The sequence below is a fragment of the Drosophila simulans genome, chromosome 3L (assembly GCF_016746395.2).
Source record: "Drosophila simulans strain w501 chromosome 3L, Prin_Dsim_3.1, whole genome shotgun sequence".
Lineage (NCBI taxonomy): Eukaryota > Metazoa > Arthropoda > Insecta > Diptera > Drosophilidae > Drosophila > Drosophila simulans.
The window spans coordinates 22349819-22373965 of record NC_052522.2 but is presented as its reverse complement, the minus strand read 5'-3'; the positions used below and the strand labels follow the sequence as shown (position 1 = coordinate 22373965).

Sequence of the window (24147 nt, the reverse complement as noted above, 5' to 3'; positions counted from 1 at the left end):
ATGATTATAATAAATGCTCTTAAACGCTGCCCATCACTTTGCCAGCTTCCATTTGTGCTGAAAGTCTGGGGGAAAAGGAAAAGCGGAACTCGCATTGTAAGCGGCAGGATGATAAATTTCCTCGTCCGTGCTATAAATTCATTTGTACCACAGCACTTTATCATAAATTTGCATGTCGCAAAAGCAGCCGGAATAAGAGTCAGTCAGTGTAATTCTCATAGGGAACGCCTGTGCTTAGCTGCAAGGGATTCTTTGCAAGCCGACCCAAACGAATTTCATCAAAAATAATTTGACGCACTTGTAATTTTTCTAACATTTTCCATAGTTATGTGCTGTATGGGTACAATGCGTGTTTAATTACGTTTTCACATCTATATAAATGATATATATAAATGATCAAATATTTGGATATTTGGTATCTTCAGGAACCGTGACATATCTCAGATTAGTGATTAGCAGCGATATAATAGAAGAGTTACATTGTATCTCAATGTATGTATGTATCTCAACAAACTCGTGCTAAATTAGAAGCAATGACAAGAAACATTAATTCCACTTCAAAAATAATGTTCATCCAATACGACTAAATAAAAGATGTGAAAGTCTTTATTACAAAAAGCAGCTTGCAGCTTGCTCTTATATATTTTTAGCATTTTCAACTTTGCTAGAGATACTGATCAGATTCATTGTATATTTCTTATAAAATATTTTTATGTTTACTTTGCGATGCGGATTCTTCGCTACACAATAGAACGCGATCACGATTTTAGTAGCTGTGGTTAGTGAATTGAAACACAGCAAAGCAACGCGATGTTTAGGACTTGACCTCAAAAAGGAACTAAGCCCAATCCACGTGGCGTATACGTGTCATTAAAAGTGACTAAATCTAGGTTAGATTGCAGTGACTTGAGGCCCAACAAACTTAATGGGGTGCATGGGGCGTAAGAGCACGAATGACCTTTAATTGGTTGCAAACGTGAATGTAGGACGAAGCGACACAGAAATAAGGTTTTTAATGTAGCGGAGCAAAAGTGTCTACCATTGCATGCATTTTCTGCAACTTTCTCGACCAAAATATACCCATTGTAACACTAAAGTAGCTTTCAAAATCAAATTAAAACACAGTTATTCTCATTTGAATATTCAAAAACAACACTCAAGCACTCAAAACGGGCTCTAAAATGGCGTTAATGCAGTCAGAGAAATTAATATTTATATTTATTATATTTATTTTACATTATAAAACCTTCCTGTTTATGATATATTTGTATCTACTAATCTATCTACTATCTACTACAAGAGAGAACGCTATAGGGTGGTGGTGGCAATATTAAACTATGTCTCTTGATTCTGCATGCTCAATCTCAACTTTCTATCTTTAATAGTTCCTGAAATCTCGACGTTTATATGGACGGACATAATGGGACATAGTCAGATCGACCTGGCTTTCATCCTGATCAAGAATATATACTTTAAATGCTCGGAAACTCTACCTTACGTTTCAACGAGTCTGGTATGTTGGGTAATTCCAAGCGTAGTCTGTATAGAAACGAGTCCTAAAAATATTGTAAAAACGATTTCGAAATCGTTTCTTAAGGTCCGAGAAGGGTTTTAAACGCGGTTTTCTTACGAATTTGGCGAGTTCCAGGCGAACTAATTTAAATTAGCTTACTAACTTCATTTCCGATATAACACCACCTCCAAGTCAGCACTTCTGGACGCAATTAACTATGCTTTTTATCGACGACAGAGGGACAGGACGGTGTTATGATTGACACGGGTCTGACGCATTACTGATTGCAAATGCGTGGGCAGTACAGTCGGCGCCGTGGCAAGTTAAATTATTAACAAGGTAAACGGGGGCGAACTATAGATTTTTCAATTGATTTTTCAAGTCTTTCTAGGACACCGACCCACTTGGTCTACTTGATGGCCAAGCCAAGCCAAAACAGTTCCCGGAGTGTGTCAACACAAATTCCATTAATATCAGAGCTCATTAGCATTAGAGCAAATTTCCGGCGAAGAAATCCCCCTTGTCCCCCGTACCATCCATCGGCAAGGCCCTTTTCAAGTGCCATTCCCACTCGCCGATTAAAAGTCAACAGGGATTTACGGGGAAAACCTTTGCCAGCGGCACTCGGGGTTGTCACAAGCGCCAGAATATTCCCTTTGTTGCTTATCGATTTTTCCGCTCTTTGTTTTGTTTTGCTACGCCGCGCAATCTGCAGCATTTTTCTTGGGCCTAGGAATCTCCGCCAGCCACAAGTTGCAGGCGCCGAAGAAGCCCGAATCCCGAATCCCCAAAAATAATCTCATGTAGCACTAAGCTGCTACTCTTGTTGATTCAGTGGAGTCGTTGTTCTCCTCCTTCCATTGTTGCTCCTGATCATGACTCACCTCGACGATGCTGTCGCTGCCTAGTCCGCAGATCTTGCTCTTGGGCAGGATCTGCTTCTGCTCCAGCTGGTTCTTCAGCTGCTTGCGCTGCTGGTGCTGCCTGTGTGCCGCCACTGCCTCCGCCGCCGTGGGAGCTAGTCGAAGTCCTCCGCCGCCGGGGGCGATGATGACCTCGTCGTCGTCGTCCTCGTCCAGGCCCAGAGACGCGGGCACGTTCACACTGAGCGCGGCCACATCCGTGTCCGCAGCCGGGTCTAGTTCTACGTCGATGTCGGCCGCCGTATCCGGCAGCAGGTCCAAATCACTGTGGAAACTCAGATCGAGGTCTTGGGGCAATTTGACGTACTTATTGTGGTTTTTCATTGTTCCTGCCTGGCATGAGTCATGTGGCCGAGGCCGCGCGAGGATTACGAGAGCGGGAGGCCGCAAATCAAAACAAAAATAATCACACGAGCACAATCGATTTTTCCGCCTCGATTCACCGCGTCAACAACGGCCCGGGAGGTGGCACATCGTCAGGCTTTCGAATGGAAGTGCGTGCTCGGTCGCGTCCAACACGTTCGCAGGCAGCTTTAGTGTGGCCACGATTGGGCCGAGGCAATATACCAGCCGACTGGAATGTACTAAATGGGTATCCTTAAAAATACCACTCTGTTCGGTCACTGGCCGAAAGGAGTATTTTTACTGTATAAGGACGAGTCCATTGCACCATTTCCTTACATTTACTTTACCTTACTTTACAATGTGCCTTCCAAACTGCGTGTAGAAAAACTTGACTGCTGGCAGTGAAGGTAATTTTGGTTTCCCAGAATTATGTAATATATTTAAAAAACTAAGGCAATGGTCTATTTGAGTTCCTTGACTATCAGATACCCGTTGCTCAGCTATTGGGAGTGCGAAGAAGAAATTTCCGAATTTTGTTTGGCAAGTTGGTAAAAATTGGCAGCACAAATAATAAAACCCAAACATTTTTGCAAATTGTGGGAAGGTCAGCCGTGATCACATTTTTTTAAGTATCAGTATAAATTTAAAAGAAAAAAAAGAGAGAATGCTATAGTCGAGTTTCTAAACTGGGTTGTCAAAACAGCAGTTTTGGTTGTCCCAAAAGCATTAAAAGTAGAGTAGATACGTTTAAAATATAAGTTTTAAAGCTATCCGACTCCCACTAAAACCACACAAGTTTTGAAAAAAGTCTTATATAATGATTGTAATGCAACGGAGAACTTTTGGTTTTGAAATGAAGGTATACAAAAGTTAACTGTGCATTAAACGTTTTCGACCCTTTGAAGCATATGTGTATCTGCCTCAGGATCAATTGCCAATTCGATCTAGCCGTGCCCTACTATCTGTCCTACTGTATGTCCATATAAGCATCTAATTGTTAGAGCTAGAATGTAGATTCTGGAACGTGTATTTTGTCCAAGGTAATTTAATATTACCCTTTAGCAGCACTGTGGGGATATTGCATGACAAAATATGATTCGAGTCTTATTGGCCTGTACAAAAACAATGTAGTCAAATGTATTGTCGAGTTGTGGGTGTTAAAGATTTTAAAATAAACGTTTAATACCAGAAAACAGATATTGACTGAACTGATAATCAGGAGTGCATAATCTTTGTGTAGTTGAAATGCTTATTTGTAAGTGTACCATTTATGATCACTAAATTATAACAAAATGTATGTTTTAAGGACATAACTTACTTCTTAACTTAACTTACTTCTTACCTTCTCTTGAATAATCCCAAAGAAAAGAAAGGCATTAAGCGATTTGTTTTGGGAACTGGTTCTGTTCATATCGTTTATTCGAAAGCTGTTTTAATCATTAATGGTGTGTTTAGTCCCGTTATAGTTAATATCATTTATGATTTCATCCACAATATTGCATAATCTTGCAACTGCATTGTTAAAAATCAAATTCTTATTCAGAAGAAGCATTTTTCAAGCACAAAGTGTACTTCTCCTTCTGATCTTTCTTACTTGTTCTTCTGTTGGTTTCCTTATACGAAAGTATTAATGGCCTGCGACTGATAGTAGGCCGATATATGTTGCTGATGCAAAAAGCCTCGAGACAGAATCAGAATGAAATCCGTTAGAATGTACCCGGATGTAATTACGGAATATCAAAAAGATTTCATTTAGCTATAAAATTGTATACATAAATATAAATACTGGTCACGTACGGATATCGCGTACTTATGCAGCTTTGTCAGATTGATTTTATCATAATTATATTAAAATGAATTATGATATACGAAATATTTCGCGCTAATAACTAAATTAGTTGCATTAGCTGTTAGCCATATACGGCCTTAAGTACATAGATTCATTATTCCCATCCTCCCAATGGTCTAATTAAATAAATAAAATTACTGGCAACGTCTCGCAGCATATTCTTAAAAATATTTGAAGCCGCCCGTCAATACAGATTTGGAACAGGAACACAAAGATAACGGAAATAATTGAAAACAAAAATTATTGACAAATTATTACTTGGCGACCCTAGCTTCAGAAGCTCTTCCTTCGGAGTAAGGGGTTAATGAGGGCTTGGTAGCCCGGTGAACTCCTTGGTTCGTTAACTTAGGCTAAATATCCCCGGTCTTACGGTTTAGTAGAAAAAATAATCATGGCAAGCGCTTAAGCGTAGCTTAATCTACCCCCTGTATTGGGGTTACTGCGACTGTTGATGCTGATCTTGCAGCTGCTGCAGCAGTTGTTGCTTCGTCTCCGCCTTTACGGTCCTGTAGCGGTCCTTCTCCTCCGTGTTCTCCGGTGGCTCACACTCGAAGGATGCCATGGAAAGAGTGTTCTCATTGAGTACTGCGCTGTGTTGAAGATAGGCTATGACGTTGGGAAGCTTCTCAAACGGACAGTTTACTTTCTTCCATTCATTAAACTCCATCACTTGTTTGGCCAGCTGGGAGCATTTTTCGAAGTTGATATGATTGTTCGGCAGCCTGTTTAAAATATCGGCAATATGTCAATAAGCAAATAACTCACGAAGCGCTCTACAAGTCCTACTTACCGGTTGGAACATCCCTCGTTCAGAAAATACAAATCCTTAACAAATAAACTAAAGAATGGAATGATTATGCGTTCGCGTTCCTCAGTAGCGCCCTCTGAGCGCCACATCGCAGCTTTGAGCGTAGAGCGATAGCTGTTGAAGTTCGATGTTGGATCCATTTGATGTTCCAGCACGGAGAACTTTGCCGATTGCACTTTGGCCCACTAAGTATTAAATTCACAATGAGTCAAATCCGATATAAGTTTAACATTCCACCCAACTCACCGTCTTCTTCAGTCTGCCTATGGGCGCCAGATTTAGACCTGCTATTATGGCCATCAGACTATTAAAGTTGCCAATATTGAAGCACTCGCGGGCTGTTTCTATCCAATATTCTATGATGCGAACACGCTGCTTCTTTTTAGGGTACTGCAAGGGACACATTGAATAGAACATATATTAATATATTTTTATGATCCGTTGATGAATATTCTACTGTTTACCCACCTTGACTATCTCGCTTGCCGTCAAGTAACTGAGCCGATTGAACCACTGCACATACGATTCCAGGTTACGAGTCTTTTTCATGTCGTTCAACGAACCACCTCCGCCTCCACTACACTTGCTTTTGTTGGCCTCCTTACTTCCATCCTTGGCCTGCTGTTGATAATCCTTTGCAAAGGCCTGGACAAATTCCTCTGGGCCAATGTGCGACAAGCGCTCCAGCTCGATGGCCGTAAGCTGATGGGCCAAGTGTGCACAGCTCGGACACATGTCCATGATGCCAAACACATCGTCCGGCTGGGGTGTTGTGGAGATCGAGTTTGATGTGGAGGCAGATGAGGTGTGGCCACTAGATGATGAGTTGGAGGTGCCGCTGGCAGATCCACCGCCGCCACTAGCTCCGTTAGCATGTGAAGAGCTCCCTAAAAACGTCTGAAAGGCATTGTGCAAGTGATTGTGGTGTCCGTGGTGGTGGTGCTGCTGTTGCTGACTCTGTGCCTCCTCCGAGCTGATAGTCTGCAGAAATTCCTCATACTGCTCTAGCGTCGTAAGGCGAGACACCAGCAGCTGCAAGATTCGCGATACTTGCTTTCCCAGCGAATTATCAATGTAGACGCACTTCCTTGCCAGGATGCGAACTTGCTGCATAAGCCGTTCATCTCTAAAATCGTAAGGGAAGATCTCTATCCATTCTGACAAGAGTCTGATGCAGTGTTGGGCAGAGCGCTGAGTGTTCGTCCGCTGTTGAAGACGCGGTTCTAGCTCCGAACTGTGTGAGGCGGCCGCTGCACTTCCTTTCCGCTGCGTTAGCGGTGAAGCTGAGTTGATGCTGAGCATCATTGTGCGACCGGGCACCTGACCGGCATCATCCACTACATCTCCGCCGGTGCCTACATCCTGCTGCTGATGCTCCCAGGTCTGTGAGATCTGCGCCAATAGCTCGTGGGGGCGCACAAAAAGCCTGGCGCTTAGAAGAAAAGCGAAAATAAATCCTTCATCCGGATAATATTCGTGGGTGGGGACCATGTGGGCAATAAGCGACTGCAACGGACCTGAGTGCAATCGTCCTTCGCTGTAGACAAGGAAATCTTCCCTAGCCTCCTGGCCCAGGATCCGGCTTTGTGCCGCCCCATAGCTGAGCAACTTTTCGGGAGGTTTTTCCAGCAACGCGATACGGCGAAGGGCGGACAGCGACTCGTGGGCGTGGCAGGCGCTATTGCTCCTCTGCGTTTTCAGGTCTGGCAGTGTTTTGTGAGTAATTGACGTAGTCGTGGCACTTGATGCCCCAGCCCCAGGAGCTCCCCCTATGGACCTCTCATGCCCCTTCAGATTAAGGTTAATGTTGGCGCTGCCGGTGCTGCCGCTGCGGCCATTGGTGGCACTGCTAAGACCACCGTTACTTGACGACATCTGGATACTGTCCAATCCAAGGCTTGAGTATCTAAGCCTACAGGCAGGTGATCAATGCCCGGGACTTGGAGAACATTCGAGCGGAGATCTACTGCAATAAAGTACCAGAAAGAATGAAAAAATTAGTATAATCCATGGAAATGCAGAGGTTATATAGGACTAATTATTAGTTTACTGTATATCACAGAATGAAAAACGTGCAATCTTTGAAAATAAAATTTTGGTAGATATAATAAAATATAATAAGGGCGAATGATAAATAGAGAAAAACAATGTCCATTAAATATAAATAAGACGTCTTATGTATGGTATTGCTCTTTAGAATTCGGTGAATTTTGCAAAAAAATATAAAAATAAAGGAATAAAGTGAGATCAGAATCACTATCCGTGTTGAATGTGCGGATGAGCCTTGTAATCTTGAAAAAAAAAACTTGAATTAAGCTTGCATATTCTCATAACCCCTTTCAGTGCCAACAAAAATATTTATAATTTATGTATTTAGTAATAAATTTATAATTTAATATAAAAATAAATGTTAAACTAAAACCAATGCTTGTATACAGTTTATTTAAAAAAAAAAACTACGTTTATTTAATACGCTAATTCAAATTTTAACGAAAGAATGCGCATTGTGCTATAAATTTCCTTCTTTGGGTGGAATGGTTTTAAGTCTCGTTTGGTAAGCATTGGAAGAGAGGCTATCAGAAAACGAACTGCTAGAAACTGTCGAGCGACTAAACTGTTAATTTGTTTTGAAAATCAACCCAATCGTGGTTTATCACAGGCCAGCGAACAGAACACGGCCTCGAAGCCAAAGCGAAACACGAGAATTACAAATATTAATTAACAGCAAAACAAAAACGCCCCAATATGGGTCAACAAAGTGCTGGGCCCGGGGATGAAGTGGGGGCCAAATGGGTGGTCTGAACACGTTAATAGAATTATTAAGACGCACAGCAAAAAAGGAGGAGTCCAAGCAACACCAAGTTCCACCCGCCTGAAAACAAAAAGCGAAGGGCCGCATTTTTACTTTTCCAGCTGCATACATATATTGTACGCTTCACAGCTCAGTGGGTAGCCCATGGGGAGGACTAGGGGATAACTTATTAACTGCAGACCAGGCAAAATCAATTTTGAAATAATCACCAGCTACAAGTAACTCAGCCAAAAGGCAAATTAACGTCTATATTTATAACGTTTTAGAGTATATGTACATGGCCAACAAAACAGCAGCAGCAACAACAAACAAGTGAAATGCACTGCCCATAAAAGCTTAAAGCAACAACAACTGCAAAAACAATAACAACAAGAAACGCTCACAATAATTTGTATACAAAACGGAGCAAGAAGAAGAAAAAGCAGAGGCAGCAATGACAGACGAGAAACGCTAAGGCCGGGCGCACAGTGGAGTGAAATCTCTAAAATATGGTATTCAGTTTTATGAAATCTTGAATCTTATTTTTGTTTATAAAAAGAAAACACGAACGTTGATCTTTCCTAGAGGGCTTTCTACATTGATGTAATACTTATTTTTCATCGCATTTATCCAAATGTTCATACTCATAGAACAAAGGGAAAAAAAGAAGCTAGTGTTTTTGACCTACCTATATTGTAAATAAATAAATAAATAAATTTTTATTCATTTTCGTCTGTCCGTCCGTATGAATGTCGAGACCTCAGGAAATATAAATGGTGCAAAGCAATAGCTGAGTAAGGGGTATGTGATTGTCTAGAAACTCGACTCTGGCATTCTCTCTCTCTTTTTAAACTTTAGAGGGAAACTATTAAAATTTTATTTCAAAATGGTATTCAGGTAGGCATTTTAATTATTCGTACCGCAACATAATAGGAGAGACTAGTAAACGAACATAAGTCGTTGTAGTTTGTATAAAGAAATAGTTTGTATAACGAATAGTTGGAATAAAAGGTACGCTTGCTGGACTGCCAATCGAGTCCCGAATTTTGATCACCTTTTTTATCTTAAGTTCTACTGTGCAAGGTAAAAGAAACTCAACGGCCGACGCGTGTGGAAATGCAGGGGAAAAGCCAAGAGGCCAGCAGAGAAGTCAACCGGGGTAAAACGGAGAGAGGACGAGAGAGTCGATAAATGGGGCCGTGGCCACAGAATAGCTGTTTTTCCCAATCGGATTTGGAAGAATATCTAATTAGAACGGACTCCAAGGCACTTACCTGTAGCAGCTCCCAAGCATGCTGCAATGGTCCCTGACAGGAGTCCTTGGATCGGTGGCTTCGCTCCCAGGATTTGGGACAGGACGAGGAACACGCCCCCAAATAAGCTGCTCTCCCGGCAGCGCTGCAGCGAAATCAGGACAGTCAAAAGTGGAACACACGCCGTTGTTGTTTTTGCTGGAGCGGGAGGGGTGTTCCAATGGGCGGGCGGTTTTGTTTGTGTGTGTGTTTGCACGGCAATTCACAATACGCGAAGTTTCAGCGCACCACCTTCGCACTGACACTCACACTATCGCGCACGCAGATGCAGGCTCACATGGACGCACCCTCACCCCCACGGCAGAGGCTTGGCAGAGGAGCGGCAGAGCGGTTGCATATGGACACCAAGAATTAAGAACTCGGCAGACAATCACCGTTTTTCGAGGGCCTCGGCGCAATTAATTTGCCACACAAAATGCACTGCGACGCTTTTTCCTCGGCCATGTACGCGTCTGAACTTGTCTGTGTGTATGGTGTATACAATGTATGTACAAGAGCACCGACCGGTTTGTTTGCTACGCAGATTTTTCTTTTCACAACTGCGGGACAAGAACAGCCTCGAATAACGTTGAGCCGGACCTCGATAGATAACGGTGAATGCCACATTTAATGCTCAATATGGAAGTGCAACGCCAGTTGCGTGATTTCTGCAATCCTTTCGCTTTTATTGCATTAAAAATGCGCAGCGAACCGAACGTCGCGTTTTGTTTACTATGGCTGGACTGAACGCGTTTACAAACACTGGCCGCGGGGCTATTAACAGTACTGGCTATGCTATTGCAAAATGATAGGGGTGCTCAATGTTTTCCCCACTAACCAAAATTTCTATCGATAATGTTCATAACTCGATAGTTGTTCATAACTCGATAGTTGTTCGGTTATTCCAGATCTGGGGAAGTGCAACAGCAGGTATTTGTATCAGTTCCGATTGGAGGCTAGACCAAATTTTAAAAAGTATTATGTTAATTAATTATTAATTACAAAACAGCGGTTCATTGAAGGACAACAAATGAAATAAATTATTATAACATATGGTTTATCCGGGCTTCCCCCGATTCAAATATATGTAGTTTCCCTCTGCTCCAATCGATAACTTGTGCTGCATCCCTCAGCCAGTGCTGCAAGCCTCTGCACAGCTGCCCACGACTTTCGAGCACTGCAGATATAGCCCCAAGTGAAAAGTCGCAGGGAAAAATGGGATGCAAAAATAACTGAGAGTCAGGAGAGAACGCGACCACAGGAGGCAGTGAAACAGCACGGGCTACAGACAGTAGGACACACACACCGCCTAGCTCGGCCGACACGTATAAAGGCAACCGGCAACAAGAACGGCCCACCGCTGCCTGTCCGCGTTTACAATTAAATGGCAAATGGAAGTGCGACCGAAGCGGCGGCCACGGCCAATCCGCAGCAGAGGATTCCACAAGCCGCGCAGCAAGCGCTCCTTGCCGAGACGACGATGGGCTCAAAAGATTGCGCGCCGGCCGCTTTGGGGGTAAACGATCTCGTGGCGGACGTGTGTATGAACGGTCGTGGAGCGGACTTCCCCAGCACACGGACCACAACGTCTACGGGAGGAGCGGGACCGGCAGCAGCTTCCTCGTCATCGTTCTCATTTAAACACTTTCTAAGCAGTACCGGAACGGTGACTGCCCCGACTAGCACGGTGACCTCGGCAGCCGTGCAAACGTCAACGGGTGCCCGACCTAAGGTACCTCAGTCAGCCTCTGTCTCCCATATGCAGCCGCCTGATGTTAACGGCAGCAGTGCATCCTCTAGGATGAAGCGATCTCCGCGCTTCAGTAGTTTTGACTCGCAGGCGAGTCTGGCGGAGTACGCAGCATGTGGGGGAGGCGCATCCAGTAGCAGCGGCGGGTCGCAGTCTCAGCACCGCTTGAGGACGGATCATCGGCTGGGTCACGACGCTGTTCAGGACGCTCTGGATAACGATGATGACGACCATGTGGCTCTGGCTCAGGTGCGCAACACAAACAGGCATTACGATGAAAGAATAGACGACGGTAAGTTTGAAATATGACTTCCAACTTGTGTATCTAACTCCCATTCACTCTCCGCTTTCATTGGCAGATATTTTTCCATCCGCTTCCAACCAGCAACCCGCCGTTGGTTCGCGCTACGTGCCACGCTCGTACTCCAACTACGATATGCCTCCCCATTTGCCGGGCCCTTCGTCATCGCCTCGTCGTCGGCCGACTGGAAACCGCGACCAACGCCCCACCAGACTTGTGTTGTCTGCCGGCCCCAAGATGAAGCTTGACCTGCCCCTGGATACATGCAACGCAGCTGGCGGCGGAGCTAGTGGAAGTGCTGCTGCAGCATCAGCCCTGCCAGACTTCGTGCAGGATCACTTGCCGGATGCTTGGTGCGCCGGTCAGGATGCCCTGAGCTCTCCGCCAAACTCCCCTCTGGGGGGAGCTGAAGCGTCGAGCGGAGCAGTAGGGCTTCTGCCGTCCTCTCTCGCACCCAGAGGTTCCAGTGCTGCCGCCCTCCCCGGTCCAACCGGCGAACCAGCCGCCGGCTCTACCGTTAAAATGCTGCCCGACTTTCTGTCCGACGGTTCCATAATTCACTCGTCTCAGCGACTAGCTGACGTTGCTATCGGGCTGCCCTCCAACCCCATTGACTCGCCTCCCCAGGAGGCGGAAGGTACTTTGCAACTGTCAACACTGAGACAGGAGAACGAACGTCTACAGCGGGAGCTGCAGGAAGCTCGTGCGGAACTTAATCTCCAGACCAGACGGGCCAGCGAGTTTGAGCAGCAGCTTCTGCAACTGTCAGAGACGGCGCGGCGCCGGGAGGCCCTAGCCACGACGGCCAATACACAAACCACGCAGCACCTAAGGCGACAGCTGGCTCAACTAGAGGTGAGTGGCCCGATCGGTAGGGTAATGCCCGAAAGTTGGAAGTGCATTGATCTCATACTCACTATGGCGAATGCCATTGAAACGTTCTGGAAGAATTATCATCATGCAGCGTTTTGTTAAAATACTTTATTTAAACCCGGAAATTCCGGAAAATGTACAAGCAATAATGACAATTTGAAAACTCGTACTTTTTAGGCGGAGCTTCGGTCTCTAAGAGGAAGTTCTGGAAGTTCTGATTGCGCAACAGGAGGAGTTCCAGTGGCGACACCTGGTAGAGACAGTGAGGCCTCCACCAGCAGCGGGACTAGTGCACAACGACCGTCCAGAACACACCATTTGTCAAGGGATCTGCTGCGTGCCGCCGACACTGCTGAACAGAATCTCAGGTAGGACGTGCCATCAGCTGATGAGTAACGAACATGCGTACTATAATTCATTCCTTGCAGGCAATTGCTAACTGGCGTCGAAAATCTTCGACAGATGGCAGCTAGCCTAGAGCAACCGGCCCAGCCAGCAGCAGCGCCCAGAAGTCCCGATCTGTACACTGACTTTAACTGATCTCCCCGGGATGGAGGCTTTAAAGTGGACGTTATATACGAAGATAGGTTATTGTTCTCTGTGTAAACACTGTATCCCACGACTTCGCATTGAGCTTGTTTTTAGATGACCCCGCGAACATTTTATGTTTCCGTATTATCTGTTGCATTGGGTTATATTTGGTGGGAAAAATAAGGGAGGGATGGGCAATGTGAGAATCAAAGCGCAAACTCGTGATGTTGGTTGATAAAGCAAAATATATAATTCATACTTGATAAATCGATATAGCATATTGAAGGACCTAACTAATATCGACGGCTAGTAGAAATGCCAGCCTCTCCAGAAAAACAGCGAGTCTAATCCGGGACAGGACGTCCCGCACAGCGATGGAAAAGAAGCGCAAATGCGATATATTTTTTGTTAAGAACAAAGGATTACCTGTGCACTTCAGTAGTTTGTGCTTCAGTACGTAGCAAGCAAGAATTGAAATAAATTATTATGAGACAACAAGCTGTTTACCTACTGTGCCAAACACCTCCAAGCGCTTCCCAAACAGTTCCCCCTTGGGAGAACGAGAGTGCTTATCCGCGGCCTTGACTTTGCTCTCCAATCCGACAGCAGAGACCAAAGCTCTCCGTTGATCGAGCTTTCTCCGCCGTCACTGGAATCGGAATCGTGCCCGCCTATCAGTTGCTCCACCTCCGCCGTTACTAGTGGACGACTGTCCTCGCGAAGAACACGTGCCGCACAGTTGATTCGAGTTCAAAAAGTGCATCCAAGCCAGAAAAGTTTACATAGAAAGTGATAAGAGCGTAGAAAGGAATCCGAAGCCAAAAATGATGTCCAAGCGTTTGTTAGGTAAGTTTTCTGCATATGGTCTCTTGTGTTCTAATTCATAGGGAAATCGAATCGATCCTTACATTTCAACTGAAAAGATAAATCACCTGACTCTGTTGGAGATCATCATCATATAATCATATATAGTTACTTGCCACTATTAAGGAATCTGTGGACATAGCATACACAGTGTAACAGTAATTAAAGCACAATTGCTCAGATTTACAATATCTAGGGATTAGAGACTGATTCCCCCTGTAAAAGTGCTATTTATAAATAATTTTATTGGGTGGTCCGCCACGTTCGGTCAAATTTAGTGTTTGTTCAGATAAGAGTGATAAGAGTTTTTAATTTGACAGGTGGCTGGCAGTCCAAGCTGGTCCCAATCTCACTAGGAATTCGAGTGGCCTAGGCTGTTGGCAGGGGGCCAGTTCTTATCAGTTGAATTGTGTGGATCAGCTCAGTCTTAATAAACAACCCAGTTGTGGTCCCAATTGCGCATTTAAGGCATTTGAATACAGGCAATTGAAGAACACTTCCCACGGCCAATGACCTCTTTACAAATTGTGTATAGTTCAGAACTCGAACTCGAACCTCACGTGGGCAAGTGCAGCACATGTTTCTGATTGAACACAAGTTTACTAGGAAATTGCGTTTTAGTTCGATTTATACACCAATATCAACAGTTGTGAAAATAGACATGTTTTATACACACGACTGATCTTTAAACTACTTTTGTGATGTTTCAGTTAAAAAAATATTCAAGTCTACAATAACTATATTCAATTTTGTGTTTAAAATATGTGGTGTTTGTTTCTTAACTTTGGTATCAGATGCAGGAGTTTCAGGATTTGAGTATTAGATGCCTCGACTATCAGATACCCGTTACTCAGCTAATGGAATGCGAACGCGAAATTTCATCAGTTGTGTAACGGGTATAAAAATAGAACTGTTGGTTTCGGAAGGGTTGAATTTCTCAGATTTGTAATTTTTTCACGTTGTTATCTGGAATACAATGCAATGAAAGTTTGGAAATTTCAAATATTGGACACGAATGGTAAATTTTTTTAAAAGTTGACGCTTAAAGAGCGTTGTGTGCTTTTTAATTCGTTTCTTTTGGCTTGAGTTCTTCTTCGTAATAAATATTAAGTAGGCAGTAAATTATTTTTTTGCATGGAAATTGAAGCTCAAGGGCATAGATCGTCGCTCTGAGCACAACATTCAAATGAGAACGCATAAAAGTCTTGTTTCTTTTGCTTGCGACAAATGTGATTTTTTATTTTCGAATCGTATCAAACATTGATCGAACACCAAGTGGTTTATTAGCAGTCAAATACGAGCAAAGCAAACGATTTCCTCAACTATCAGATACTCCTTACTAAGTTGGTAAAGCGAAAGAAAACATTACTATCTAGTATTTGGTTTGGATTAATATTGATCTAAGCATTATCAGTAAAAAGGCTAATGAGCATGCTTTCAATAAAAAAGGTATTGATTTTTAACTAGATCTAGATTGCAACTAAACCATTCTCATCGTTCGCCTAACAGCTGAGACCATGCGGCTCCCTCCCAGGTCCTCGGTCCGTAGGAGCTCCAGCTCATCGCTGCACTCAAAGGCAGCCCCCGCAACGATAGCCCAGCTGCAGGTAGAGATGCCCGACTGCAACCACCGCCCGGTGGCCTACGAGGGCTCCAGCTACGAGCAGATTCTCAAGACCAGGCGCAACCACCTGACACCGAATCTGCTGGCTCACTTCAAGAGGCCACTTGTGATCCACGCTGGCCACATGCAGTGGCTGTTCGATCACGAGGGCCGGCGCTACCTGGACATGTTTGGCGGAATCGTTACTGTGTCCGTTGGACATTGTCACCCGTAAGCAGGAGGGGAAATTATTAGGCTTTACACAAAAAAGGAAGTGATATGAATTTAAATGTTAATACATATTCACTACTTTAGGAAAAAAAAGTATTTTTCAACAGTTAGATATGAGAATCGATTTCAGTGTGATTTAATTCCGTTTAAGCAAATACCGAATTGTCATTTTATTTTCGATCGAAGCAATAGGACATTACAAGATAATGCCAACTTTTGTGCAAAGTAATATTATTTTATTACTTACCTCTTTTTATGGGGCCAATAAAACATAGAAGCTCTCTTGTAAAATTAAAAGAAATATACATGGACTAAGTCTGGGTACTTCAAAAATTAAGTTAATTGTGTTATACGTGTCCCCACGTAGTATGTAGAATGTAGAACGTAGAATGTAATGACATATTTTGTTCATTTGTAGAAAGGTTAACCAGGCGCTCAGCGAGCAGACTGCTAAACTGTGGCACACGACTAACATCTACATGCACCCCAAGATCCACGAGTATGCCGAGCGATTGGTGGCCAAGTTCCCAGGAGACCTCAAGAGCGTGTGCTTCGTGAACTCCGGCTCGGAGGCCAACGATCTTGCTATGCTAATGGCGCGCCTTCACACAGGCAACCAGGATATCCTTTCCTTGCGCAACTGCTACCACGGAATGTCCCCCTACACCATGGGCCTCACGGCACACTCCACCTGGCGCTTTCCGCTGCCGGGGGTGAACAACGGACTTGTGCACGTGATGAACCCCGATCCCTACCAGGGCATTTGGGGCGGCTCAAACTGCCGGGACTCCCCTGTGCAGACCACCCGCGAATGCCAGTGCACCGTGGGCTGCCAGGCCGGCGACGCCTACTATAATGAGCTGGAGGAGACCTTTAAGTATTCCCTGCCGCGCGGCAAGGTGGCTGCTATGTTTGCAGAGTCAATCCAGGGGGTCGGCGGAACGGTCCAGTTCCCAAAAGGGTACCTCAAGCGGGCAGCAGCTCTGGTCAGAGCTAACGGAGGACTCTTTGTGGCCGACGAGGTTCAGACTGGCTTTGGGCGAACCGGTGAGCACTTCTGGGGCTTCGAGGGCCACGACTATGTCCCCGACATAGTCACCATGGCCAAGGGCATTGGGAACGGCTTCCCACTGGCAGCCGTTGTCACCACGCCAGAGATCGCGGCATCCCTGGGCCAGGCCCTGCACTTCAACACCTACGGAGGGAACCCGATGGCCAGTGCCGTAGGCATTGCCGTGCTGGACGTGATCGAGGAGGAGCAACTGCAGCGCAACTCCCTGGAAGTGGGCACGTACTTCCTCAAAGGTCTGGCCGAATTGCAGCAGCGCTTCGAGATTATTGGCGACGTGCGGGGAAAAGGCCTGATGATCGGCGTCGAGCTGGTGGGCAATCGTGAAAAGCGTACCCCTCTGGCTACGCCGCACGTCCTGGACATATGGGAGAAGTGCAAGGACCAAGGTGTGCTCTTTGGACGCGGCGGCCTTCATGGAAATGTAAGTGAGGCTTCTTATGGGCCAAGTTCATCCTCATTTGGGCTCGTCTGTCTTCGTACTGCACGTCCGACTAACAAAAATTCGTGTTTGTTGAAGAGTCTCCACCGAGAACGAATCTTTCATCATCTTCTCCTGTCTCTATTGGTGCATCATTTCCCTTCCATTTCCACAGGTTCTGCGCATTAAGCCTCCCATGTGCATCACGCTGGCTGATGCCAAGTTCGCCATGGATGTGCTGGCCCTGGCCATCACGGAATCTCAGCCCGAGAATAACTAACGAAGATTGAAGAAGACGAATACACATACACGGGAGAGCGTTTGTAGGATGGTCTCAGCTGCATTTATTAACTATCTAAGCTATCTAAGCAGATCTCTAAGTAGTTACTCCTAACAAAGACTTATGGACCTTTAAATCGTCAACTGTTCAATATTTAAAAGAATTGGTTTTTATACATTAAATTGTTGAAGATCCCACAAGACTAGTAAATGTTACTGCGTTTCCCAAATGGGGTTCAAATCACCCCTGAAAATCCACAGTCTACGGCCAGATTATCTTGCATCTTTGCCATTACCATCTGTGGGTGGAAAATAGTTCCATATTGATCCCTCAAACGCTCTTGCCAAACTTACACAAAACTTACTTTTGGATTCTCTAAAACCTCGGTTGCACACTTGTACACTTGTAATTACTTCAATTAACATTTGCACATGAAAAAAACATAATCCACAGCATTTAAATTCCAAATTGTACATTTTTTGGCAGTCCTAAACTCCGATTATGACTATAATCTACCATCAACACTCGCACCATTCTAAATTTATCTTAAAAATCGTTATAACCACTTATTTATATAAAAATCAGAAGACTTTCCCAAGCTATTTTTTTTTGAAAATGCACGTTCTAGCATTTTGAACTGTTCAAAAAGGAATAATTATTGATATTAGGATACACATATTGCTTTTTGACACAACAAAAACATGAAATACAAAATGACTGAAAGTATGCACTACATTTTACGTGTATATAAACATGTAAAAATGGCGTAGCAATGTAGGTTTTTCAAAGTTTAAGCGAACAAACATTATTTGACAATTACTTTACAAATAATTTCTAAAGCATTGGAGCAAGACACACAATCTTAAATTGTCGTTTCAGTTTTAAATTTAGTATCTGGTAAAGTTGACCTGTAAAATGATCCCTGTGAAATGTAAAATTTCCAGGATACATTTTTGCTTCTACACTGTAGGTCATTAATATATATATAATATGTTGAAGTTTCCTCTTCTCTTTAGGTGATGAGCATGAGACCACCACTGTGTCTTTGTGCCGAAGACGTGGAATTCGCCTTGGAGACACTGGAGGAAGCGTTTAAATTTCATATGAGCAAAAGCCCTCGCAGTTGGAGAAACAGCACAACGATGATGTAGATAAGTTGTACTTCAGAGCTCTTTTATTCGCTTATTCGCTTACAAACTAATAATTGAACAACATTATAGAGCAGCATTATGACCAACAATCGAGGTTAAGAGCTAGCGATTTTTGAGCGAGGCTTTGACTTAGTTATAAATGTACATCTCAGGAGTTCTTAGAAGTAATATGTGATGTGAGCCATGACACAGCATCGTACATAGTTTAAGGGAACGAGTGCGATTCGAATCCGTATCTGCTTAGGCTAGCTTAAGGTTTGTTTTCAATGGCATTGCCTTGAGCATAAATAAATAAAACAACTCGAAAATCGCCTTAGTTTGAACTAGTTAATGCAAAAACGCAGTCTTCTTTTAAAGTCCTGGAGATTCTCTTTGGCTGGGGGTCCTGTGGGACTCCGTTCTCCAAGTGGCTCCTGTTAAACTTGTACGTCGGGATGCTTGCCCTCGTTATTGTAATCAGCGCTCAGCAGCGTCTCAGACAGCTCCTTTCTTGCCTTCTGCAACACCCAGAACATCAAGGCCACGCCACAAATTACCTTAAAGACACAAAAGACACATTGTAGCTTAAATAACTTAAGATCATTAAACAAAGAGCTCTGTGGACTTATTAAACACCAATAATGAACCAATTCAAATGTACAAACTCAAAAACTATTAAGCACGCGATTTAACCTACCTCAAACAGAAAGCTGATATACCCCGTCAGTTTGGTATCGTTATCACTGAGCACTTCATGCATGGACCTTAGCGTGGAACCCAAGTAAACATTGATGGTTTGGGCTGGCAGCAACCCAATCAGCGTGGCCACATGGTAGTCTCTTGTGTTGATGGAACTGATCTGTGAAAATAATAGTCTGATATAGAAACTGAATGGTTTAAGCGTGCCATGATTTTTTGAACTACGACAGTGTCAGAAGGGGGGAAAGCACCTGACTTTTAAGGAAAACTGGTTTTTATTTAGTTCAACTGCAGTGAAACTTGACGAATATGCACATATATTAGTAACCGTCTCTTAATTTAAGCATTTTGACGCGCTGTATTATTCGTATAATTAGCTATTTAACTATTGCAGTATAAATAATTATTCATATAGATTCACAAAGCTTTGCACAATTTAATTTACATGTCCGTGTAAAGAATATTTGGTTCAATTAATTTTACGTTCGATTTCTTAAAGTTAATAAAATAAAATAAAAGAATATCCAGATATTCCGACCTCACCCCTGTCTGAACAAGTTCAACAATAACAATAGATCTGACGAAATCTAGTCACTTACTCCGAATATCACATTCTGCACTCCGAAGGGAATGGGGGTAAGTCGGGTAAAGAGAACGACTCGAAATGCCTTTGGGCCAGAAATGACGCGGAGAATGGCTCGTCCCGTGTCATTCTTGATCAGCCTGCAAATAGATGCAATCGAACGGGTCTCATCATTTCATTTATTTATTATTTATGCATAATTACACCCAACTGTGCGGTGCTAGTGCTGAAACATGGCTCTAAGTGAGTTTATCCAACAATCAGGAAATGTTTATTGGGGCTATAAGCCAGTTCCACCGTTCGTCGGCGAAACAGTTTACGCTCCCTCATAAAAATTGGTAGGCACTGATTTCATGCTATCACACAAATAGCCTGTAATTAGGTGGGCCTATGTATATAGCTCTTGGTAAATGTGATGTTAAATAAATGTGTTATTTTTGAAGAAAATTCATGTGGCGCCGTAATTGATAATTGATGAATTAGGTACGCTGGGTAGTGGAACCTAGTTTAGTAATTATCGGAAATGTAATGCTTTCTGCTATCAGCGCGCCAAATGTCTGATAAGGAGATCAAAACCGACTGAGCGACAAAGGGGTATTTACCCAAAGAAGCGGGTCTTAATTGCAAACGGGTTTAATGACAAATGAGTGTTTAGTACGTATATACAAAACATACAACACATTTATATGAGCCGGCGACGTGGTTACGCGATATCGATTACGCGGAATAACTGCCCTTATCAGATATTCCTTGGGCAAATGTATTCGCTCAGTTGTCGCCACCGTGGCTTTGCAATTGTCGTGTGTCACAAGATCCACTTTGATCACCGTCATTCCACAATCGATGCGACCTGGTTCGGCTTGCATGTAGACAGACTTCAATGTCCTGGGGCTCGCTGGGGCAGGCGGCGGTAAGAAGCTCCACGGAGTAATCATCCCGGATGTGCAGGGTGTCGCCAAGCTGACAAAGAATGCCCCGGAACTCGGGATAGGCCTGGCAGCAGTCATCGGGAATAGAGATTGACAGCCGCAGCGACACCACGTTTCCGGGAGCGAAGGGATAGTCAAGGAGTCTGCGACAGGTGTCTCGCTTTCCCAGACCCACGTGCGAGACGACGACTGGGGAGCAGTTGAACCTGCGGGCCATCTCCACTGTCTCGGCCGCACTGCCGACACCCTTGGGCAACACGCGGAGCTCCCTTAGGTGCCGAGCCAGAAGGATTAAATAGGCGGCGTGCAGTTCCAGAGGTGTGCGGACGGCACCCTCACTTCCTGCGTACTGTATCAACGAGCACAGATCCCGACGCATGTCCAACAGCGCACCGTAAATCATTTTCTGGGGCGGCGTAAATCGCCCCGAGCTGGGCCAGCATCTGGCCAGTCCCCCCTCGTAGCCTCCGTACTGACATCCAGCGTCCATCTGCCACAGCCCATTGCCATCCAAACCGCACGAAATTTTTGTCACGTCGGGACGGGCGTCCCGCATATGGCACTTGTAGTCAAATGAAGCGGCCAGCTCCTGAGGAATCTGATAATGCTGTGCGATTACCTCCGCCATGGAGTCCGCAGCGCTGGCGTTGGCCCGACGCAGGGCTCTCAGCTCCCGCGGGGTCTTGACGGTGCGTGTGTACTGGAGGATGTATCGGGGGTTGCCCATGGGAATCTTGGCTTCATGAGCCACCTCTTGCACTATACAGCTGACAGGACTCGATGGCTCGTAGAAGTGCCACAGCTCGGGCGAGAGATCCCTCAACAGCCAGAGTAAACTTTTCTTAAGCATTGCGAGGGGCAGAACGTCGTCCACGTAGTGCATATGGCTATAGATGGTGGACAGCTGTGAGTCCACATCCTGGGAAAGAAACAGCAACGCGCCAGTCCTTCGCTTTCGGCTGCGGGTGAGAACCAATGCTGCCCCTGGTCTCAAGCAGTCGCAAAGATAGAGGAAGTCAGGCCTTTGCCGAAAGGGGTAACTCCGAGCTGAGTCAGCTCCGGCCATCACAAGAACGTGCGAAAATATGCGGTTTTTTCTCTGCGGCTCTTTGAATGCGTCCTTCGCGTGCATATAAGAATTAAGGTCGTCCAGGGACATTTTTCGGTGTAGATCAATTTCATCCGGCAGGAGAACGGCGTCGGGGCGTGGATCGCAGCGCAGGTACTCGGATATTGTGGCGAACTGGCCGCCAGGGGCATCGCAGGAGAACTTCTCGATCAGGTCGGGCACTGGGAGCGGGCGGATCCTCTTGGTAAGCTCGGAGGGCCAGACCGTTGGCAGCACCAGATGCACATCACTCCGATCCGATGGGGCCACTGCGGAACAACCACGACGCACCTCTTGCCAGGCATAATACTTAAAATTTCGAAGGAACCGCAGCATTGGAGAATAGAAAAAACACACAGAGCAATGGGTAATATAAGCTTGATACAAGATAGCGAGACTTATGGAAGATAGGGTTCCCTGATCGCAATAAATTTGAATATGTACTGCTGGTAGAAGGGGCATATGGACTCTGTAGCACTTGCCAATACACAGATCATGGTGCCGCATAAAGTTATCCGCTTAAAAAAAGTATCAACGTTATGGGCGTGACCACTGCATCTTTATTATTTAAAAACTGAATTATTCTTAAGAAGCGGTTTTTGATCGCCGCAATGATTTAAAACCAAATTGAGCGGATTAGTTTGTTAAATCCCGACAGACGAACGGACAAATAGGCTCGGTTGGAGATCATTACCAAGGATACACAGACAAAACGCCTCCCTCCACCTGATTCATACTTTTCAACGGAGTGTACCGACAAACTCCACGAGCAAACCGCATGACTTTACAAGCTAGTACACCTAATTTTCCGCAGTTTGGGATTTGTGTGCATAGTATTTAACACTCCTTAACGAACAGATAAATAAACTATGCATTTTCAACGGAGCTTCGAGTCTTGAAGGCCTGAGATTTTCAGCTTTTTAACTTGTATGCTTTATACCACTTATTATGTGTTCAGAGGCATAAAGTGCACAAATTGGTTTCTAGAATATCGAACCATTTTGAACTGAAGACGCAAGAATATATGATTTTAAGAAGTCGATGAAGTATCACCAGACGCGCAACCCTACATGTGTATTCTCAGCAAAGCACTCACCTTTGCACGGGAATGCGGTGCCGGCAGCTGCGAATGGTGGCATGGGCAACGGCGATGCCGAGATTGGCGCCCAGGATCACGGTGACCCAACCGCGCAGGCAGCCGAACAGGTAACCGGCGGTGATGAGCAGAACAAAGTAGCCCACCACCACGGGGAAGCTGACAAGAGCGAAGAGCCCCATGTATACGGCAAATGTGATCCAGGCGTTCTGCATTTCGATCCAGAAGAGCAATTGGCGGGCGTAGTCCCGCGTCGCCCATCCGATGAAGACGAGGGCGCCTAGAATGGTGGCGGGCACTAAGCAGCCCAGGAACCAGTTGCGGGTGAGAAAGCTGTGGGCTCGACCCCACCACGAGTTGCGCTTCCGGTTGCGTAGCACAGAGGTGGTGGAGGAGGAGCGGGTAGCTCTCCGACTGGCTAGAAACGGGTCGCATTCGCTGTCCTCCGACGTGTCCGGTGTGCGCAGCGCGGCGGAGAGGGCTTCGGAGTTGCCGGCAGCCCCCGCACTGCTGTCTGGTGGATCCACCTCCACGGCGTTGGAACAGCTGGCCTGGATCAGCTGAGGGAAGGCGGGTGCGGTGGAGGCGGGCACTGGCATCTGCATGATGCAGTTGGTATCATTGTTGTTCGAATAGCCGTACGTGTTTTTGTTTTTATTGTTGTTATTGTTGCGAGAGCTGCTGATCTCGAATTCCAACGACATGACCAGGATTTTCGCTTGGCCACAGCTCTGCCTTTCTCCGTTTTCTGTTCCACTTGTCGCTGAGAAATTTCACTTTTATGCACCCACATTCGCGCAAATACAGAGTTCTGAGTTTACGGGCGCATGTGTGTGCTTTGTGTCACATATGGCAAGGCAACCGAGTCCCAGAAACCGTTGTTGTTTTTGTCTTAATTCAATTAAAATTACGACTTGTATTTATTGTTTATATATGTGCCACAGCCGCTCAACAATCGACACACGACTGCCACTCCGACGTTTACGTTCCGATTGGAACTTCGAGTTCCCGCAGCGAGAGTGAAAGAGAATGGGAGAGCACAGAGAGCGTGCAGTGCTGCGCTTTTAGCATTTTTCTTTAGCCATAGCTAGCCATAGCTATATGAGTGTACGGACTGGTCCAGATTCTTTTTCCTTAAAAAATAATTAATGTGATTTA

General features: G+C 45.0%; 5 protein-coding genes across 13 annotated transcripts in view; 2 read left to right on the top strand and 3 right to left on the bottom strand.

Moving 5' to 3' along the window:
• The window catches only part of LOC6739144 (calcium-transporting ATPase type 2C member 1), a 33735-nt gene extending 30765 nt beyond the window's left edge, over nucleotides 1–2970 (bottom strand). For all 5 annotated transcript variants that reach the window (XM_016171957.3, XR_006541758.1, XR_001599804.3 and 2 more), the window contains exon 1: nucleotides 2398–2970. In XM_016171957.3, coding sequence (XP_016033000.1) covers nucleotides 2398–2760 — 363 coding nt within the window. In that variant the 5' untranslated portion in view covers nucleotides 2761–2970. The remainder of the gene's footprint in view (nucleotides 1–2397) is intronic.
• Nucleotides 2971–4165: 1195 nt separating this feature from the next.
• Nucleotides 4166–10300, bottom strand: LOC6739143 (ras-GEF domain-containing family member 1C). 2 transcript variants are annotated; one of them, XM_016171952.2, is made up of 5 exons: nucleotides 9504–10300; nucleotides 5907–7404; nucleotides 5685–5828; nucleotides 5421–5623; nucleotides 4166–5352 (listed from the first exon to the last, which is right to left on the bottom strand). In XM_016171952.2, the coding sequence occupies exons 2-5, from the start codon at nucleotides 7311–7313 to the stop codon at nucleotides 5067–5069; spliced, it is 2040 nt and encodes a 679-aa protein (XP_016032995.1). In that variant the 5' UTR covers nucleotides 7314–7404; nucleotides 9504–10300; the 3' UTR covers nucleotides 4166–5066. The 2 variants fall into 2 exon arrangements, with proteins under 2 accessions (XP_016032995.1, XP_016032994.1); XM_016171951.2 differs by having other exon boundaries at nucleotides 5907–7401.
• A 359-nt stretch (nucleotides 10301–10659) lies between these two features.
• On the top strand, nucleotides 10660–13247 carry LOC6739142 (cell wall protein AWA1). The gene is made up of 4 exons (XM_016169069.3): nucleotides 10660–11563; nucleotides 11631–12427; nucleotides 12623–12813; nucleotides 12874–13247. Exons 1-4 carry the CDS (start codon nucleotides 10906–10908, stop codon nucleotides 12983–12985), a joined length of 1758 nt encoding a protein of 585 aa, XP_016032993.1. The 5' UTR covers nucleotides 10660–10905; the 3' UTR covers nucleotides 12986–13247.
• Nucleotides 13248–13609: 362 nt separating this feature from the next.
• Nucleotides 13610–20686, top strand: LOC6739141 (alanine--glyoxylate aminotransferase 2, mitochondrial). Of its 2 annotated transcripts, none has more exons than XM_016169070.3 (4): nucleotides 13610–13822; nucleotides 15350–15674; nucleotides 16093–17167; nucleotides 18461–20686. In XM_016169070.3, exons 1-4 carry the CDS (start codon nucleotides 13801–13803, stop codon nucleotides 18593–18595), a joined length of 1557 nt encoding a protein of 518 aa, XP_016032991.1. In that variant the 5' UTR covers nucleotides 13610–13800; the 3' UTR covers nucleotides 18596–20686. The 2 variants fall into 2 exon arrangements, with proteins under 2 accessions (XP_016032991.1, XP_002085934.1); XM_002085898.4 differs by lacking the exon at nucleotides 18461–20686 and adding an exon at nucleotides 17340–17646.
• Nucleotides 18597–24040, bottom strand: LOC27207092 (transmembrane protein 64). Of its 3 annotated transcripts, XM_016182840.3 has the most exons (4): nucleotides 22990–24031; nucleotides 19873–19996; nucleotides 19272–19433; nucleotides 18597–19131 (listed from the first exon to the last, which is right to left on the bottom strand). In XM_016182840.3, exons 1-4 carry the CDS (start codon nucleotides 23691–23693, stop codon nucleotides 19012–19014), a joined length of 1110 nt encoding a protein of 369 aa, XP_016032989.1. In that variant the 5' UTR covers nucleotides 23694–24031; the 3' UTR covers nucleotides 18597–19011. The 3 variants fall into 3 exon arrangements, 2 of the variants coding, with proteins under 2 accessions (XP_016032989.1, XP_039149458.1); XR_005543999.2 differs by lacking the exon at nucleotides 19873–19996 and having other exon boundaries at nucleotides 22990–24040; XM_039293524.2 differs by lacking the exons at nucleotides 18597–19131; nucleotides 19272–19433; nucleotides 19873–19996 and adding an exon at nucleotides 21929–22202 and having other exon boundaries at nucleotides 22990–24039.
• Between the last annotated feature and the right edge of the window lie 107 nt (nucleotides 24041–24147).

What these genes read in the sequence shown, in the direction of transcription:
- LOC6739143 (XM_016171952.2), bottom strand. Translation starts at nt 7,313, where the DNA reads ATGTCGTCAAGTAACGGTGGTCTTAGCAGTGCCACCAATGGCCGCAGC. An exon ending in CGGCAAGCGAGATAGTCAAG is followed by an intron (nt 5,829 to 5,906) that starts GTGGGTAAACAG and finishes TGTCCCTTGCAG; the next exon opens with TACCCTAAAAAGAAGCAGCG. An exon ending in AACGAGGGATGTTCCAACCG is followed by an intron (nt 5,353 to 5,420) that starts GTAAGTAGGACT and finishes TATTTTAAACAG; the next exon opens with GCTGCCGAACAATCATATCA.
- LOC6739142 (XM_016169069.3), top strand. Translation starts at nt 10,906, where the DNA reads ATGGCAAATGGAAGTGCGACCGAAGCGGCGGCCACGGCCAATCCGCAG. An exon ending in GACAGCTGGCTCAACTAGAG is followed by an intron (nt 12,428 to 12,622) that starts GTGAGTGGCCCG and finishes CGTACTTTTTAG; the next exon opens with GCGGAGCTTCGGTCTCTAAG. An exon ending in ACTGCTGAACAGAATCTCAG is followed by an intron (nt 12,814 to 12,873) that starts GTAGGACGTGCC and finishes CATTCCTTGCAG; the next exon opens with GCAATTGCTAACTGGCGTCG.
- LOC6739141 (XM_016169070.3), top strand. Translation starts at nt 13,801, where the DNA reads ATGATGTCCAAGCGTTTGTTAG. An exon ending in GATGTCCAAGCGTTTGTTAG is followed by an intron (nt 13,823 to 15,349) that starts GTAAGTTTTCTG and finishes TTCGCCTAACAG; the next exon opens with CTGAGACCATGCGGCTCCCT. An exon ending in GCGGCGGCCTTCATGGAAAT is followed by an intron (nt 17,168 to 18,460) that starts GTAAGTGAGGCT and finishes TCTTCTCTTTAG; the next exon opens with GTGATGAGCATGAGACCACC.
- LOC27207092 (XM_016182840.3), bottom strand. Translation starts at nt 23,693, where the DNA reads ATGTCGTTGGAATTCGAGATCAGCAGCTCTCGCAACAATAACAACAAT. An exon ending in TGCAGAATGTGATATTCGGA is followed by an intron (nt 19,434 to 19,872) that starts GTAAGTGACTAG and finishes TTATTTTCACAG; the next exon opens with ATCAGTTCCATCAACACAAG. An exon ending in ATATCAGCTTTCTGTTTGAG is followed by an intron (nt 19,132 to 19,271) that starts GTAGGTTAAATC and finishes TGTGTCTTTAAG; the next exon opens with GTAATTTGTGGCGTGGCCTT.